Source organism: Rhinatrema bivittatum, chromosome 3 (genome assembly GCF_901001135.1).
Source record: "Rhinatrema bivittatum chromosome 3, aRhiBiv1.1, whole genome shotgun sequence".
NCBI lineage: Eukaryota > Metazoa > Chordata > Amphibia > Gymnophiona > Rhinatrematidae > Rhinatrema > Rhinatrema bivittatum.
The window spans coordinates 564,439,470-564,456,155 of record NC_042617.1 but is presented as its reverse complement, the minus strand read 5'-3'; the positions used below and the strand labels follow the sequence as shown (position 1 = coordinate 564,456,155).

The 16,686-nt window shown below is 45.9% G+C and overlaps 1 protein-coding gene across 6 annotated transcripts in view; it reads right to left on the bottom strand.

The window, feature by feature from the left end:
* Positions 1-16,686, bottom strand: part of ADGRG6 (adhesion G protein-coupled receptor G6) — a 338,817-nt gene that overhangs the window by 17,221 nt on the left and 304,910 nt on the right. For all 6 annotated transcript variants that reach the window (XM_029596503.1, XM_029596505.1, XM_029596506.1 and 3 more), the window contains 2 exons: positions 14,889-15,172; positions 2,099-2,200 (listed from right to left, as the gene is read on the bottom strand). In XM_029596503.1, the coding sequence (XP_029452363.1) occupies positions 2,099-2,200; positions 14,889-15,172 (386 nt within the window). The remainder of the gene's footprint in view (positions 1-2,098; positions 2,201-14,888; positions 15,173-16,686) is intronic.

Genomic DNA, 16,686 nt, shown 5'->3' with positions numbered 1-16,686 from the left:
GTCTTTCCTGAATGATTTCTCTCTATCAGCTAAGCGCTCATCCCAGATGTGGAGGGATACCATGATCTGGAACAGCTCCAGGAAGGTGACATCTGATGCGATACCCAACTGCTTCCAGGCCTTCAACCTCGTTTCTGCACAGCAGGATTCCTGGCAATAACAGGCTGAACCCCACAGCAACCGAGGCATCAGGGTACAATGCTAAGTCAGAACCGGAAGCCGGGGCAGGCAACCACCCTACTGTGCCAATGAAATTAGAGGCCCCATGCATGCCCATGCCAGCCAACTGGGGGGCACGGTCTCAGTCAGTCTTCAAACTGTGGCCTGCCTGGATGGCACTGGGTAACCAGGGAGCCGGGGTAACTGCATGGCACTGGGTTCCGCTAGCCGGATTTCACCCGGTCCCTGGCAACGTGAAACTGCCAGGGTGGATCGAGGCTCGCTTACCTGGCACACTATCCATCCCTACCTCCTCCTTGACGGCCCGAGGACCTGCCCCGGCCTGTCCACACTGTGAGCGAGGGTGATGGGCAGTGCATTCCTTGGCTGCTCGGCAGGTGGAGCTGGGCTAGTAATCGCCCCCCCCCCCCTCCCCACCAGGATGAGCAGCGGGCCGAAGCCACTGACTTAGAGCCACGGGGCATAGCTGCCTTGCCTCCTGACCCCTGCATTAGCAGACCAGGCAGTGAATGCAACTGGGGCCACTGTCTCTGCTAAGTGGCTATCAATAGCCCTAATTTAAATAAGAGAAAATTTCATCACTGTTTTTTTGGGTTTTTTTTTGCTGAGGGAAGGGCACACACAGTTCAGCTTCCTCTCTTCTATTTATTTATCGAATAGCCAGGATTAAAGGTTAGAACTGCAGCCCAATCATAATTTTTTTCATTGTATTATTTTGTTTTAAGAAGTCAAGGGAAGCCCCAATATCGGGAAAAGTGCACTCGCCGAGAATATGGCGGCAGCAGCGTGGGGAGCAATGAACAAAGGGATGGCTCAGGCAGGGTCCCAAGATCAGCCTCACTGCGACCACCAGGCCCCACCAAGCTTCAAAATGCCCAGTGGGTGGCTTGGGCTGCACCCCCCCCTGGCCCTTTCCCGGCCTTGTTTCACGCCTCCTCCTGCCCTGCCTAACAGCCCAGCTCCTCCCAAACAAACCCACCCTGCATCGCGGTCCACGTCCACCCCACCAAGCCCCGCCCACAGGGCATGCTCGCCGGAGCTGTGGCTCGACTTCACCGAGGTGGCGACATTGGCAGCGCGATGCGAGGCTGCCCCGTGATGCCCCCCCTGGAAACCCTGGTGAGAGTGTGCGGCCCACATCTCCCCACCCCCATTCCCCGCACTGGTGCTATGTATGGCACTGACAGCATCCGCGCACGGGCCCGGCGCTGTTTTATTAACCTGCATCAGAGGAGATTATTTCCAGATAACAAATGCGTCAGGGAAACACTTAAAATATTTGTCCTCACCGTTCACAGGAAAAAAAAAGATGAATATCTCTAAAGAGCTGATCTTGTAACGAGGCCATTTGCCGATGTTGTGTTGACCTGAGAAAATTCTGGAACTTGCAGCAGGAAGCCTTCACTTAAAATGAGCAGTTCCCCAGAGGAGACTGCAAACGTTTTGTCAGAGACACTAAGAGGGGTGAGAGGTGAGGGGTGAAGAAAGGTTGCCAAACAACTGTGCTTAGGGCGGCCAAGTGGAAGTCAGCAAAGAGGACAGTGCTGGCAGGCTTTCGAAGGCATCTCCCAGGCCCTGGCTAGCCCTGTGCCTTCTAAGAATCCAGCAATGCTTATTTGGCAGAGAGAGAGAGAGGACTGTAACAAGTGCCAAACTCTCCTTTGGATCCTCCGGGATTTGACGATGACATCTGCCAATGTGCTTCTCATCTGCGATTATATATTCCAATCAGGCTTTTGCGAACGTCATCCTAATTTGTGTGCTCTCTGGATCTTTTCTCATCCATTTTTGTACTTGTTTTGCATGTATTAGTTTTGGACCCTAATTATTTAATGCCTGTGCGTAAACATCAAATACTGTTTGAAGCACTTGTGATCTTTTTTTTTTTTTTTGCAATAGAAAGTGGGACAGCGTTTACCTGAATTGTCTGCAAGTCGTAATTTCCCGCAGCAGAGGTATCGCCTCCATTGCTTCTGTACATTTTCTTTCAGAGCACAGTGGAATATAAATATAAATAAACCTGCAATTAATCAATAATGTTAGTGTCCAACTAGATCTTATTGCAAGATAATTAAGTAATCTGCGGCAGAAATTCTTATCACGCCTGGTAGTGCCATATACCGTGCATTTTAGAAGTACAGCAAACGAGGACATGCATTCAACAATGTCCTGTGAATATGAAGGTACCATTTACTTTTATTTGTGACAGTAATCAAATCATTTGGTTGTAAAAAGATTTTTTATGTATTAATATTTTTTTATTGAAATTTTCATAATATACAAATTAAATATAAATTCAATTAGACAATAACAATTTTCTTTAAAAATTTTACAATTAAAATATAATTTGTAATTCTTTCCCAATTATTAATTTTCCAAACTATTATTCCCCTTTTATTACTAATTCCACCCAACTATTTCCCCCCCTTTTATTACTAAGTCCTCCCAACTACTTTCCCTAAATACTTTTCCTTATATTTATAATAAAGAATTGGTTCTAAATAAAAAACATCCATATATATTTTTCTATTTTAAACAATATATTAATTATTATAAACATTCTCCTTTAAATATATTTAAGTAATATATAGCAAAACAAAATGATTTTTTATTCCTATGGTGGTCCAAGCTACAATGGGCACTTTGGGCTAGTGCTGGTATTTTGAGTCTTCTTTTGCTGAGCATGCTTGTATTTCTCCTGTTTTTATAGATTAAAAAATGGCCTTGACAAGACAGATGTAAAAAATAAAAACATAATGTTGTAATTAGTAACTTGAGCAAAGTTCCAGCCAAGAAAGCACTGAACTGGCACCAGTTCAGCTCTGCATCCATGGAAGACAAGAAAGACCACAAGATCAAAATCCAAAGAAAAATGGATGCTGTTTATATGAGGTTTGATATCCAAAATCTGCAAGCAGGATCTGTGCCCAGCATTAAAACCAGATGACTTTCCTGAACTTCAATCTGCACCACATAAAGCTGTCAATTCATCAGGCAAAAACTGCAAGTTGGCAGCTAACATATCCTCAGCTTATAAAATTGTCCATTTGAAATATTTTTCCTCAATTCTCATTGAGCTCCAAAATGCAAAAATGGACAAACTGCACTGAAGTGGATTCCTGTTGTTGTATTAACACTGGCTGCCCATACCTAATGTATTTAAAAAAGGATTATTTTGCTTTATTTCTCTAAAAATGTTCAGCCGAAAGACTCAGATTTCAAATGACTTCTAAATAATTCCATCAATTGATGTAAAATTTATTAATTTCAGAAAGGTACACAAGAGCATAAGGAGTTGCCATACTGGGTCACTCCAAGGGTCTATCAAGCTCAGCATCCTGTTTCCAACAGTGGCCAATCCAGGATATGAGGACCTGGCAAATATCCAAACAGTAAATAAATCCCTGCTACTAATGCCAGTAATAAGCAATGGCTATTCACTAAGTCAAATTGATTAATAGCAGTTTATGGACTTCTCCTCCAGGAACTTGTCCAAAATGCTTTTAAACCCAGGTATGATAATTACTTTAACCACATCCTCTGGCAATGTACATTGAACAGAACTTAATTGTGCACTGAGTGAAAAAAAAGAATTTTCTCTAGTTTGTTTTAATTGTGTTAACTGCTAAATTCATGGAGTGCCCTTTAGTCCTTGTATTATCTGAAAGCATAAAGCAAAGTTGCTTACCTGTAACAGGTGTTCTCCTATGACAGCAGTGGGTGACATCATCAGTTGGAGCCCAGCACAGAAAACTTCCGTCAAAGTTTCTAGCAATTTTGACTGGCACACTGAGCATGCCCAGCATACTACTATTCACGCGGGATCTTTCTTCAGTCTTGTAAGTAGATTACGAAAAAATAAAACAACAAACTAGGAGAACACAACCTCGCAGGGTGGTGGGTGGGTTTCCTGAGGACTAACATCCTGCTGTCCTAAGAGAACAACTGTAGGTAAGCAACTTCGCTTTCTCCTAGGACAAGCAGGATGGTAGCCCACACCAGGCTGGACCCGAAAAAACAATGGGACCAACAGACACCAAACCAGGTACAAGGGCACAACAACAGAGGTGCTGTTGGTAACAGCGGGAGCAGGCTGAACTCAAAACAGGGGCCTCAGGCAGGAAGAGTTGGGTTCACAGCTGAAAGAGGTTTTTGAGGACAGACTGGCTGACGGCAGTCCCTGTCCAGACAATAATGAGTGGCGAAGGAGTGGAGAGAACTCCATGTGGCAGCCTTGCAGATCTCCCCCATTGGAACTACACGCAGGTGGGCGACAAACGTTGCTGTAGCTCTAACAGAATGTGCTGTGATGTGGCGCCCCAGTTACAGTCCCGCCTGGTCATAGCAGAAGGAGATGCAATCCACTAGCCAGGTGGAAAGAGTTTCTTAGCAACAGCCACCCCCAGTTTTTTGGAGTCAAAAGAGATAAAGAGCTGGGTGGACTGTCTATGGTCTGCCGTCCAGTCCAAGTAGAAGTTTAAGGCCCTTTCCCCTTGGTTGGAATGAAGCCTAGGGAAGAAAGGGGGCAGGACGATAGAATGGCTAAGATGGAAATCTGTGACCACTTTCAGCAGGAACTTGAGGTGAGTGCCAAGAACCACCCTGTCATGGAAAAACCTTGTGTAGGGAGGATAAGTCATCAAGGCGTGTAGCTCACTGACCCTGCGTGCCAATGTGACTGCTACCAAGTATATGACCTTCCAGGACAAATACTTGAGAGCAGAGGAACACAGCAGTTCAAAAGGTGGTTTCATCAGCTGAGCCAACACCACATTAAGTTCCCAGTACACAGCTGGGGGCCTCAGGGGAGGCTTCAGCTGAAGCAACTCATGCATGAACTGCCCTACTACTGGCTGCACCGAGATGGGTGGACCATCCACTTTCTGGTGGTAAGCGCATATGGCACTGAGATGCACCTGAACAGAGTTTGTTTTAAGTCCAGCTTCTGAGAGTTGTAGCAGATAAGCCAGGAGTTCTTGGGTCGGGCAGGAGAAGGAGTTGAGGCCCTTCTGCTCACACCAGACCGTAAACCTCCTCCACTTCAATGCATAAGACTTCCTCATAGAAGGCTTTCTGGAAGACAAGAGGACATGGGACACCGCCTCTGAGAGGTCAAGAGGCTGCAGGATCAACCTTTCAACATCCAGGCCATGAGGAACAGGGCTCGGAGGTTGGGGTGGTGCAGACTTCCTTGATCCTGCGTGAGGAGGTCTGGGGCAGTCCCAAGATGGATCTGGTCCTGCCAGGAGAGATCCATCAGGAGCGAGAACCAAACCTGTCTCGGCCAATGGGGGGCTACAAGGATCATAGTTCCCCTTGTCCTGGCGAAGCTTCAAGAGAGTCTTTGCTACCAACGGAAGTGGATGAGATGCATACAGGAGGCCTGTCCCCCAGTAAAGGGCAAAGGCATCTGTGCCTTCCTGTTGCAGGGGGAGGCAAATAGATCCATGTCCAGGGTTCCCCAGAGACGGAAGATTGAATCCACCTCCTCCTGTTTCAGGGACCACTTGTAAGGCTGGAAGGTGCAACTCAGCCTGTCCACAAGGGTGTTCTCCATACCGGCCAAGTACACGGCCCGGAGCAACATTCCCTGAGACAGCGCCCAGGTCCAGATCTGCACCGCCTCCTGACAAAGGAGGAAGGACTTGATGCCCCCCAGCTTGTTCATATAACACATGGCTACCTGGTTGTCTGTCCGAAGGAGGACCACTTTGTTGTACAGCCAAACCCAGAAGGCCCACAGCTCGTACCGGATTGCCCGCAGCTCCAAGACGTTTATTTGACACAGAGCTTCTTGGGTGGTCCAGAGACTTTGGGTTTGGAGGCTATCCACGTGGGCTTCCCACCCCAGGTGGGACGCACCCGTGGTAAACACAATCTGGGTTGAGGGCATCTCTAGATTGGATGGGGATTCCACCAAGATAGGGAAGCCCTGAGAGAGAGGAAAACCTGGATTCGGACTTGGAGGTCTTAGGTGGCTTGTACCACTGAGAGCGCAGGGACCACTGGGCTCGGCGCATATGCAGATGGGCGAAAGGAGTGGCAGGATGGTCACGGCCATGTGTCCCAGAAGCTGTAGCATACGCCGTGTGTATTGATATGCTATAATTGTTTTGTAGCCCCTGAGGCAGCCCCGTGGGGGGCGAAACTCGGCCAGAGTCGGGCGATAGTATGAATATTGTGTCTCCATTCAAATAAAGAATTCTGGACAACATTTGGTGTCTAATCCACTGTTTGCATACGCCGTGTGGACACCAGTCGACATTGCTGGACCTCCTCTGCCAGAGACAGCAACACACGTACCCTGTCACATGGCAAGAAGGTCTTCACCTGCGTCATGTCCAACATGACTCCTATGCAATCCAGCCATGGCAATGGATGGAGATGGGCTTCAGGTAATTGATTAAAATCCCCAGGTATTCCAATACCCGAATAGTTCAACGTAGCAACCGCAATGCTCCTGCCTTGTGCTGCTCTTGACCATCCAGTCGTCCAGGTATGGAGTAGAAAGGCACCCACCACAGCCAAGCACTTTGTGAAGACCCTTGGCAAGGAGGCCAGGCCTCATGAGAGTATGTGGTACTGAAAATTCTGGCTGCCCACTACAAAGCAGAGATACTTCCTGTGACTTGGGAAGATCTCGATGTGTGTGTAAGCATCTTGCAGGTAGAGGGAACAAAGCAAGTCCCCTCTTTGCAAGAGGGGAATCAGGGTGCCCAAGGATACCATCTTGAACTTTTCTCTTTTGAGAAACTTGTTCAAGGCTTGCAGATTGAGGATGGGACGGAGACCTCCTGTTTTCTTTGGAATAAAAAAATAATGGAAGTGAAACCCTCGTCCCTACTGCTTCCAAAGAACGGGCTCCACTACCCTGGCCATTAGAAGGGCAGAGAGCTCCGCCATGAGCATTCTGGAAGCAAGATGGGACTCAAACATGGGCACAGGGGAGAATCTAGTGGAATAGCCGGAAGATTCAGCCTGTAGTCATGCTGGATGATGGACAGGACTCACTGATCCAAAGTCACGGACGGCCACTGGCCCGCAAAGAAATGGAGCCGTTCCCCACCGATGGGTCCTCCAGCCCTGGCCTCTGGCTTAAGCTCCCTCGCAGCCAGTCAAAATCCCATAGCAGGGCTAGCCTGGGGCACTGGCTGAGGCCTGGGGTCCCGCTGCTGTCGAAATCTGCTTCTAGTGCTTGCCTGCTGTGGTCCAGAGCGAGGAGCAGGAGGGTAATACTTCCTTTGCATGTAGAAGGGCATCCTCGGCCTAGGTCGGGAAGACATCTTAGAAGCCGATGGAGAGGCCGAGAAACCAGCCGATAAATGATGGAGGGTCTCATGGTGATCCTTCAGCTGTGCAATCGCGTCCTTCACCTTGTCACCAAAAAGGTTATCCCCGATGCAAAGTAAATCAGCCATTCAGTCCTGAACCTCAGGGCGAAGGTCTGAGGCACAGTGCCAAGCGAGACATCTCACAGAGATGCTGGCCGCAGCACCTGGCCCGCCATCTCGAAGACATCGTAGGCAGCACACACTTCATTCTTCCCTCAATCAAAGACCCTGGCGGACATTAGCCATAAGGGCTTCCTGAAACTGCTGAGCAAGGCCATTTGCAACTTCCTGGACTTGCTTCCAGAGGTTACAGGTATATTGAGTCATATATAAAAGGTAGGAAGTGATACAGGCCATCAACATGCAGCCTTGGAACACTCTCCTACCTATAGCATCCCACGCCCTGTTCTCCTTGCCAGGTGGAGCTGAGGCATGGGTCTGTGACCTCTTCACCTTCTTCAGCACAGACTCTACCACCACCAACTGGTGGGGAAGTGGGCACTAGAAACTTTGACAGAAGTTTTCTGATGATGTCACCCACTGGTGAGGACTACCATCCTGCTTGTTCTAGGAGAAATAACCAATTCACATTTAACCATTCTAGTGCTCTCATGATTTTATAGACCTCTATCATATCTCCCCGGGCCATCTTTTCTCTAAGCTGAACAGAACTAACTTCTTATAGCCTCTTCTCGGGAGGGGGGGGGGCATCCCATCCCCTTTAGCATTTTGGTCGTCCTTCTCTGAACCTTTTCCGTTGAAAGCTAGCTAAGACTTACGACAGCTTGCGTGGTGGCAACTGCAGTGCAGGAAGGAGCATGCATGTTCAGAAAATCCTTCTCTGTTTTTCTGAGCTACTGTTGCGTTCGTGCCTCTTTTCGCCCCTTGCTCCACCCTCTCTACCTGGGATGCGACTCCCTTCGGCTCTGACGGACGTTTGCGGCCACAGCTTCTCTCCGCCTCCTTAGTCCCGGTTTCCCTGGGCTGGCCTGACGCTATGGATCCGCCATGTTCCCGATGACATAAGGGCATGCGCGCGCTCCAGACTTGTCTTGGCAAGGGCGTGAACCTCGGGGGTGTCCCCCAGTAGTGACGTCATCTATTTGTACTTTAAAAGGTCTTTGTGTTGTGGTCCTGAGTCCACGTCTGTGCATCCAGCACCTCGTTCCTGAGTCCACGTCTGTGCATCCAGCACCTCGTTCCTGAGTCCACGTCTGTGCCTGAGTCTACGTTGTTCCTGAAGTCTCGTCAGTATCTCAATGTTCCAGTCTTCGCTGCCCTGGCCTCCATCCGGCCTGCCGCTTCTTGCCGTACCATGCGGCAGGTCCGAAAGGGCTTGGAACGGTCGGAGGACTGTTCATAAGACCAACATTGCGTTGTTGGTCTTCCGAAGCGTGCAGATCCGGAGGAGGGTCGGTCCTCCCAGTCATCACTCCAGCCTCGTTCCTGTCCAGCCCATGCTCGGGCATGCCACGCCTACCGCGGCACCTCCTCAGAGTTCCGCTGGGGTCGAGCATTGGCCCAAGGACACACAACTCCTGGAAAGTGGGACCGCTCTCCTAGCGCTCCCCAACACTTTGTTTGCTAACCTCTAACGAGTTAGCAAGGAACTCCATCAGGACTTGTTTCAGCAGTCCATGATACTTGCAACAACAATCCGAGTCAGCAAGGGGAAGCCTTTCCCACTGCTCGGCCTTTTCAAACTTACCAGGAGTACCCGCTCCACGGGGGCTCTGCTCTTTCTTCTTGATTTCTGATTGCCAGAACACTCGGAAGACTCCCCATTGCCTGGAAGCGATCACGGACGTGAACATAGTGAGTTCTATTACATAGGAATCTGTACTCGCTCCACGAGGATTTACATTCCTATTTGCTCTGAAGACTCCCTTCCGTCCAAGATGTTATCGCAGGTACAGAGATCAAGAGTTACACTGGCAAGATTGCAGATAGGAACTGGTACTCGCTCCACGAGGGTCCATGTTCCTAGAATCTTATACAGACTCTCTTCTACTTTAGAAGCCATTTCATCTACAGCAATTGTGAGTGCATATTGCAGACTGTTTGTGGGAACCAGTGCTCGCCTACAGCTCCTGTTCCTGAATGTACTGAAGACTCTCTGTGGCATAGAGACCATTGCAGACATCTACTATCGTGAGTGTACCATCTTGTATCTAGTATACTCTGTCTACTCACTTCTTCTAGTCTCTCTCTACAGCTCAGCGACCCAGAGATTATATTCCAGTATCAGAAAGACTTCAGCCTTGCCGAACACAGCGACTCACTACTGCCACCCCTGGTGGTCCAGCTTCCAGTCTAGCCACCTAGCCGGTGGTTCCTCTCAGGATCTCCTCCTGGGGGTGCTGTCATCTGCCATCGGCCCAGGGATTCACCATTTCCTCCAAGTGGTCATTCCTTTCACTATTGTCACCTTGTGGGAGCCAACCACTACAGACCACTAACTCCGCTCACGGAAGTATTATATAGATAGCTATTCCTCTTTCTCTAAGACTTGCCAGCAGTTTATATTTATACAGATTGCTACTCCGTAGCAGGGGCATGATAGATTGCTATCTCAGTAGCGAAGTACAATATACCTATTGTTAGCTCCTCTTCTCAGAAGAGTATCATTATACAAGTGTGCCAACTCCTCTTCCTGGAGAGTTGATCCATAACAAATTGCTACTCCTTAACAGATTGATAACAGATTGCTACTTCCTTTCCTTACAAGATCATCTAACAGTAGTTCGCTAACAGATCTACAGATAGCTAACTCCTCCCCTCTGGAGGAGCAGGTCATGTCATATCGCTACTCCTTCCCCTTTCAGGAGAACAGCAGAACAGCCCTCCTGGCGGAGTGAGCGACAGCAGATTACTAACTCCTCCCCTCTGGAGGAGGAAAGCGTAACAGATTGCTGGCTCCTCCCTTCTGGAGAAGGAGAGCGTAACAGCTACAGCAGAGCTTTTCCAGCTCAGCACCACTGGATGCTGTCACTCACTTGTTTAGATGATTTGTCCTGCTGTCTACAGAGAAAATCTGTTACAGGTAAGCAACTTAGCTTTTATATGCCATTTGTTAATGAGAATGTAAAGTCAAATGTCTGTTTTCATGAAGGTGTATTTTTGTCCAAAATAGGTCCATCTTGGATGTCCAAAAAAGAATAGAATGCTCGCCTCAAAGTTGCCTCATATCCAATGTTAAAAAATCCTTAATTGATTTAGAAACATAAACAGAAATGACGGCAGAAAAAGACCAATCGGCCCATCCAGTCTGCCCAGCAAGCTCCCACACTTATTTATTTTCCCATACTTATCTGTTTCACTGACCACCAAGTTCAGGGCCCTTGTTGGTAACTGTTTGATTCAAATTTCTTGCCACCCCCTGCCATTGATGCAGAGAGTAATGTTGGAGTTGCATCAAAGGTGAATCGTAAGGCTTAATGGTTAAGGGTAGTAACCGCCGCATCAAGCAAGTTACCCTGATGCTTGTTTACCCAGCCTGCACAGATCAATGCCTTGTTGGATGTTGTCAATGTAAATCCTCTTTTCCATATTTCCCCCTGCTGTTGAATCAGAGAGCAATGCTGTATATGCATAAAAGTGAAGTATCAGGCTTAATTGGTTTAGGGTAGTAACCGCCGCAATAAGCAAGCTTCCCCCACGTTTATTTGTTTACCCAGACTGTGAAGTTCAGTCCTTGTTGGTTGTTGTCTGAATGCAAATCCTCTTTTCCACATTTCCCCTTGCCATTGAAGCAGAGAGCAATGTTGGAGTTGCATTAACTGTGTGAAGGCTTATTGAGTAAGGGTAGTAATCACCGGGTAGTAGCCTCCATTCCAGCAAGCCACCCCCTATGGCTCTTCTCTTCATTCCCATCCTCTAGCCTTTATGGATCCACAGTGTTGCACTGGAGTGCAATGTGGACTGTAGCAAAACAAGATTTCTCTAAACAACTCTGTCAAAGTACCTCAGTCCTTATTTACAATAACCTCAGTGGTGAAATGGACTATTGAGTCCAATACCATCCAAATCTTTGGCCTCTTTCCTGACTGGCAACAACTAACAGATGTGATATTGGTTTTAATGAGGCACTTGTCTTTTCAACGGGCTCTAGACTGAGATCACTTAAGAAAATTTGCCTAGGAAATGTTTGGGTATTTGCTTTTGACCTGGATTGGCCACTGTTGGAAACAGGATGCTGGGCTTGGTGAACTCTATGTCTGACCCAGTATGGCACGTTCTTATTATGTTCTTATGAAGGGATGAGCACAAGATTAGTAATTAATAATTACTGCGTGTCAGTTTCATAATTTTTAAAACGTGTTCTGTATTTAAAAAAAGTTTGCCTTTGGCCACATCTTCATATTTTTAAGAACCTTATCATATTTTTTTATTATTTATGTTTATGCATAGATTTAATTCTCAATCCATGCAATTTTATTTTTGTTATTATTATTACTATTATTTTTATTACTTTGCAAACCGTTTTGGTCAATTACATAATTGACCAAAACGAGGTAAAAAAAAAATAGAGGGCGTGAATAAAGTGGAGGCATTCAAACACTGCACGGAGCGGCAGTAGCCACAGAGGCATTCACGGAGCGGGATGCCAGTGGCCAGTAGTTGGTGTTCCACCTTCACGGAGCGGAAGGATGGAGGGCTGCTATTTCCAAAAAAAAAATAAAACAAAACAAAAAAATAAAAACAGGGGTGGGTAAGAGTATGGGGCAAGGGTGTGGCCTGCTTATTACAGCGGTTGCTACCCCTAATTGAGCTGGATGTCACTTGGATGCAGATACAGAGCTGCTCTCTAAATTGGGTGGAGGGGAATTAGGGCTGGAGGGTACTGGAAGCCAATAGTAACAGGTGGGAGAGAGAAAAAGGGAAAAAAAATGGATAAAGTGCGTAGCTTGCTGGGCAGACTTGATGGGCCCTTTGGTCTTCTTCTGCCGTCATTTCTATGTTTCTATGTAATTATTAAGACAGTATAGAAATATTTAAAATAAATAAATAAATAGATATGATCTTTCTTGAATCCAAAAAATGCAAAAATAAAGGATACTACTAATCCTTTCTATAGCAAAACAACTGAGTAACATTACAAATGTTTAGAGCTTTTATTTAAACGGAACATAATTCTGTTTTTTTTGGGGGGGTGAGGGAGGGTTGGCAAGACTGTTTTTGGTCATTTACAATTGTTTTTATGTCAGTGTGTTTTTGCAGCATGCAAGCTGCTTAAATCTGTGCCAGAGATAATTTGTTTTAACAGAAACATGTTTTTTTTAAATTTGGGTTATCTCAAACATTCAGTACATTAGTACAAACACCAAACTAGTAACCACTTTTTGTACTCTGAAACAGATTATGACAGCAGATAAGGACTGTAAGACCCAGCAAGTCTGCTCAATTTCCTTTACTGTTGTAATACCTTGGACCACACTTGATCTCCAGCTTTATCTTTCATTTCCACTACTTAAGGAAGAACTACGCTAAAGAAATAAACAAGGCCTGTGCTTTACAAAGCTAACAACACTGAACTGAATGCTGTAACCTGATGTTTTCTGCCGCTGCCAAGAAATTATAATGGAAAAAAAACACTGCAGTGCAAAGGCCACTGTTAGTGGATATATTTTGAAGTACCCATATAGAGAGTAAATTTCTAGCAGCCTGCCTAAATTATGGACAAAATACGTACATTTATTACACCAATTTTCGAAGTTGAATAATGCACATAAGTCCACATTAAAAATTATCCCACCAAATTTATCTGCACGCACTTAACACCTGTTATGTTCATGGCAAACCTTTTGGAAAATTTACAGGTATATTTTTGAAAATGGAAAACAATGTGCGCATAGGTGCAAACACCTCGCCAGTCCCAGTCCCGGGAACTCCTATATTCAGTCTGGATAAACCTGTGTGCATACAGGTTAAACGTGCATACGTTTCTATGCAGATCTGGCAGACAATTTAAGAACAGGCCATTTTCATGGGTAACACAACACTTTACCCATGGAAATGCCTTTGAATATTACCCACATAGAGGATAACTGGCTGGACTGAAAACTGTCTTCCTTCACTACGGCTAAAAACACCGGTGGTGTCCCACAATGCATGTACTTTTATCCGCATTTACAGGCACCATTCCTGCGGGGCATGTATTGGTTGAGGGAGGAAAATAATGCACATAGATGGTATTTTCAACTCTATGCCTGGTATGTCCTACGCAAAAAGCTCTTGTATAAAAAAAAAAAACAAAAACTAGGTGCCAATGTCCATGATCACTTTGCACACATGGCGAGTTTCATAGCAAAAAGTACATGCAAAACTGGTACAACGCCCGGGGGTATTTTTCTAATGCCGACAGTTTGAAAATCGCCCCCTTGTTACTTTTATGTGAACATATGGACAGTGACTTTCAAAGGGACGTGCGGGTGCACACTGACACGTGTGCATCGGCGCGCAGCTGTTTTATAACATACTTGCACACGTGTGTCTATGTTATAAAATAGCCTGGGTGCACGAATGTGTGCGTCCTATTTTGCAACTGGGCGCGCACCTCCAGGTGTAAGCCATGTAAGTTTTGGAATTTTATAACCGGCGCGCGCCCACACCATGACCAGTTTCACCGGTTTGTCCACCAGCTTGCCCAGTGTAGAGCTAGGTCCTCCAAACCCCCCCCCCTGGTTTAATAGCTGGCATCGCCCCCGGTTACCCCAGACTCCTGAAGCTCTTCAGGGATGGCTGCTTATTTTGTTTTTTTTTAAACTTAAACCTCCTCCAAAGCAGAAGAAAGGTTATGCGGCGCTGAACCCGGGCGTGCACCCAGGCGCGTAAGTATTTGCACGCAGATCTCTCGCCCCCCCCCCCCCAAATTATGCTCATGCCCCTCCCAGGCCAAGCCCCTTTTTGAATCGGAGTGAGATATTCGCACCACGGGAGATAGGCACGCATGCAGGTGGCTTTTAAAATCTGCTTGGCACGCACATGTTCTACATGGGTGCACATCTCCAGAGTTTGGTGCATGCTGGGCTTTTAAAATTCCCCGCTACGTTTTTCAGGTCTGGTGAAAGAAATGCTGAAAAATGTAGCAAGAAGATGCTCAACACATACTAAAAAGGAGGAAGCATGGGCTTCTCACAATGCTTTTCTTTACATATTTGTTCCTGCTTTGTTTTGTTGGCCATTTTTCCCAAAGGGCTTTAAATCAATCACTACACATTTTCCATTATGTTCTGTCCTTCACTGATGCACTTTACTATTTGCATCTGAGGTCATGCTCCACTACTGACTGCACTGCACGGCTGCAATGAGCACATATACGAATTTTATAGCAAGAAATTTACAAATCTGACATATTTATTGGAAAAGCCACCTTACCTTGTAGTGAGTTGAAAATTGCAAAGAGGTACATGAATGGGATATTCAAGGGACCCCATGCGAAGAAAGCGAATCCCCAGGTCATTCCCAGCAAGAAGGTCAGGCTGACCACACTGCGGAGGTTCCGCAGGATCTCCTCCCTCATGCTCCGGTTGCTTCTCTTCCCATTCCTCCCACAGATCTGCATCATCACCACCACGAACATGGCCAGGTTCATGAGAAACATGATTCCAAAGAAGGCAACGCAGGTGACATAGAAGACAATATTGTCCTTGATCCAGCAGCTGTAACAACACAAGTGTTACTTCCCCGATGGAAATATGTGGCCTACATAGCTGGGTCTTCCGTTTAGCATAATTGCGAGAGAAATAAAATTAGCTTTCTGACGTTCCCTGAAGCCTTCCTGGCAGATTATTTTCATGGTTATTAGGCCATTTCTGCCCACTGCTCTCATCATTAAATAACTACCACTGTACTAGTTCTAAACAGCCCGAGGTGGAGGCGCAATATCGAGCAGAAAACGTGAATTTGGTTCCCACCTCAAACCCATGGTTCTTTGTACTATTTAGGGTGAGAATGCTGCTCAAATTACACTCACAGTCCCCGACATGAGGGTCAGGCCTGGTATTAAACCTGAAATTATACTCAGTAGATGCTCAAAATGAATGGCTGAATGGAGCTATTTGAGGAGCTGCACGCTGCTTTCTCAGTCACAGGGGATCACCAAAGTGTTGGTTTTTTTTTAATATATTTTATAGTTTCCCATCCTGTACATAAGAAGATTATGAGGGTAGGGAGGGGAAGCAAAGAACATAGTGTCGTAGCTTATTGATTGCCTCCCTGACGTCAGCTGGATAGAAATGAATATATAACCAGGCCTTGCAGAGCAAGATATAAATTACACAAACAGGAATCCCTATTGAAAATTACCTCAAGCTCATCAGATCATTTTTCAATAGGGTAAATTCCAGATTTGCCATTAGACTTCACCCCAAATTTGACCCTGGTTGGCCCACTCCGATGAAAGTTATTATGCTTATGGCTAGATGGGCAGACAGATGGACTGAACAGGTGCTTTTGCTCAACGTGATGAAAAGTGCGGAAAGGCTGCCCCCTCTAACTGACTAGTTTGTTTATTCTTTCAAAAATAACGTCAGGACTCCACTTCAGCAGCTTTAATACAATTTAAGAGCTGCTAAACTGAATACAAATACAATTCCCTTAAAACTGTGCTATTTACACTTTAAAAATAGAACACGGTAGGATGTGAGATATTGAACAATTTTGAACCCGAATAATTCTTTAAATGTAATCAGGGTTATTGGTTTCTAAAGCTATGAAGATAAAAGGATAGAAAAAAACCCAACATATGTTTTAAATGAGCAGATGCTCTAAGGCATCAAAATTTCTATCTAAATTGGAAATGATACCGTTCAATGATTTGCCAAATGTGCAGTGGGGAAAGGTGTTTCTGAGTTAGCAAGCATAAGTAAAACTAGAACTCCAACCCATCATATTACAGTCCATTCATCTGTTCATAACTCCCTCTGAGACATAAACGCCAGTAGCTTACACAGGAGCAATGAATTTTAAAGTTTTAAACACATTTTATTTTATTCAGTATAGCTTGAAGATGCTTCCGTGGGCTCCTGACGTGTTATTTTTAAAAGAATAACAAGCTGGTTGGTTAGAGGGGACATCTTCTTGCCACTTTTCAATGCACGGCCAAATTTTTAAAAACCCCAGCGCATAAAATCTGGGGGTTACACGCACAGGAGCTGGGCCTCGGCAAAGGAGC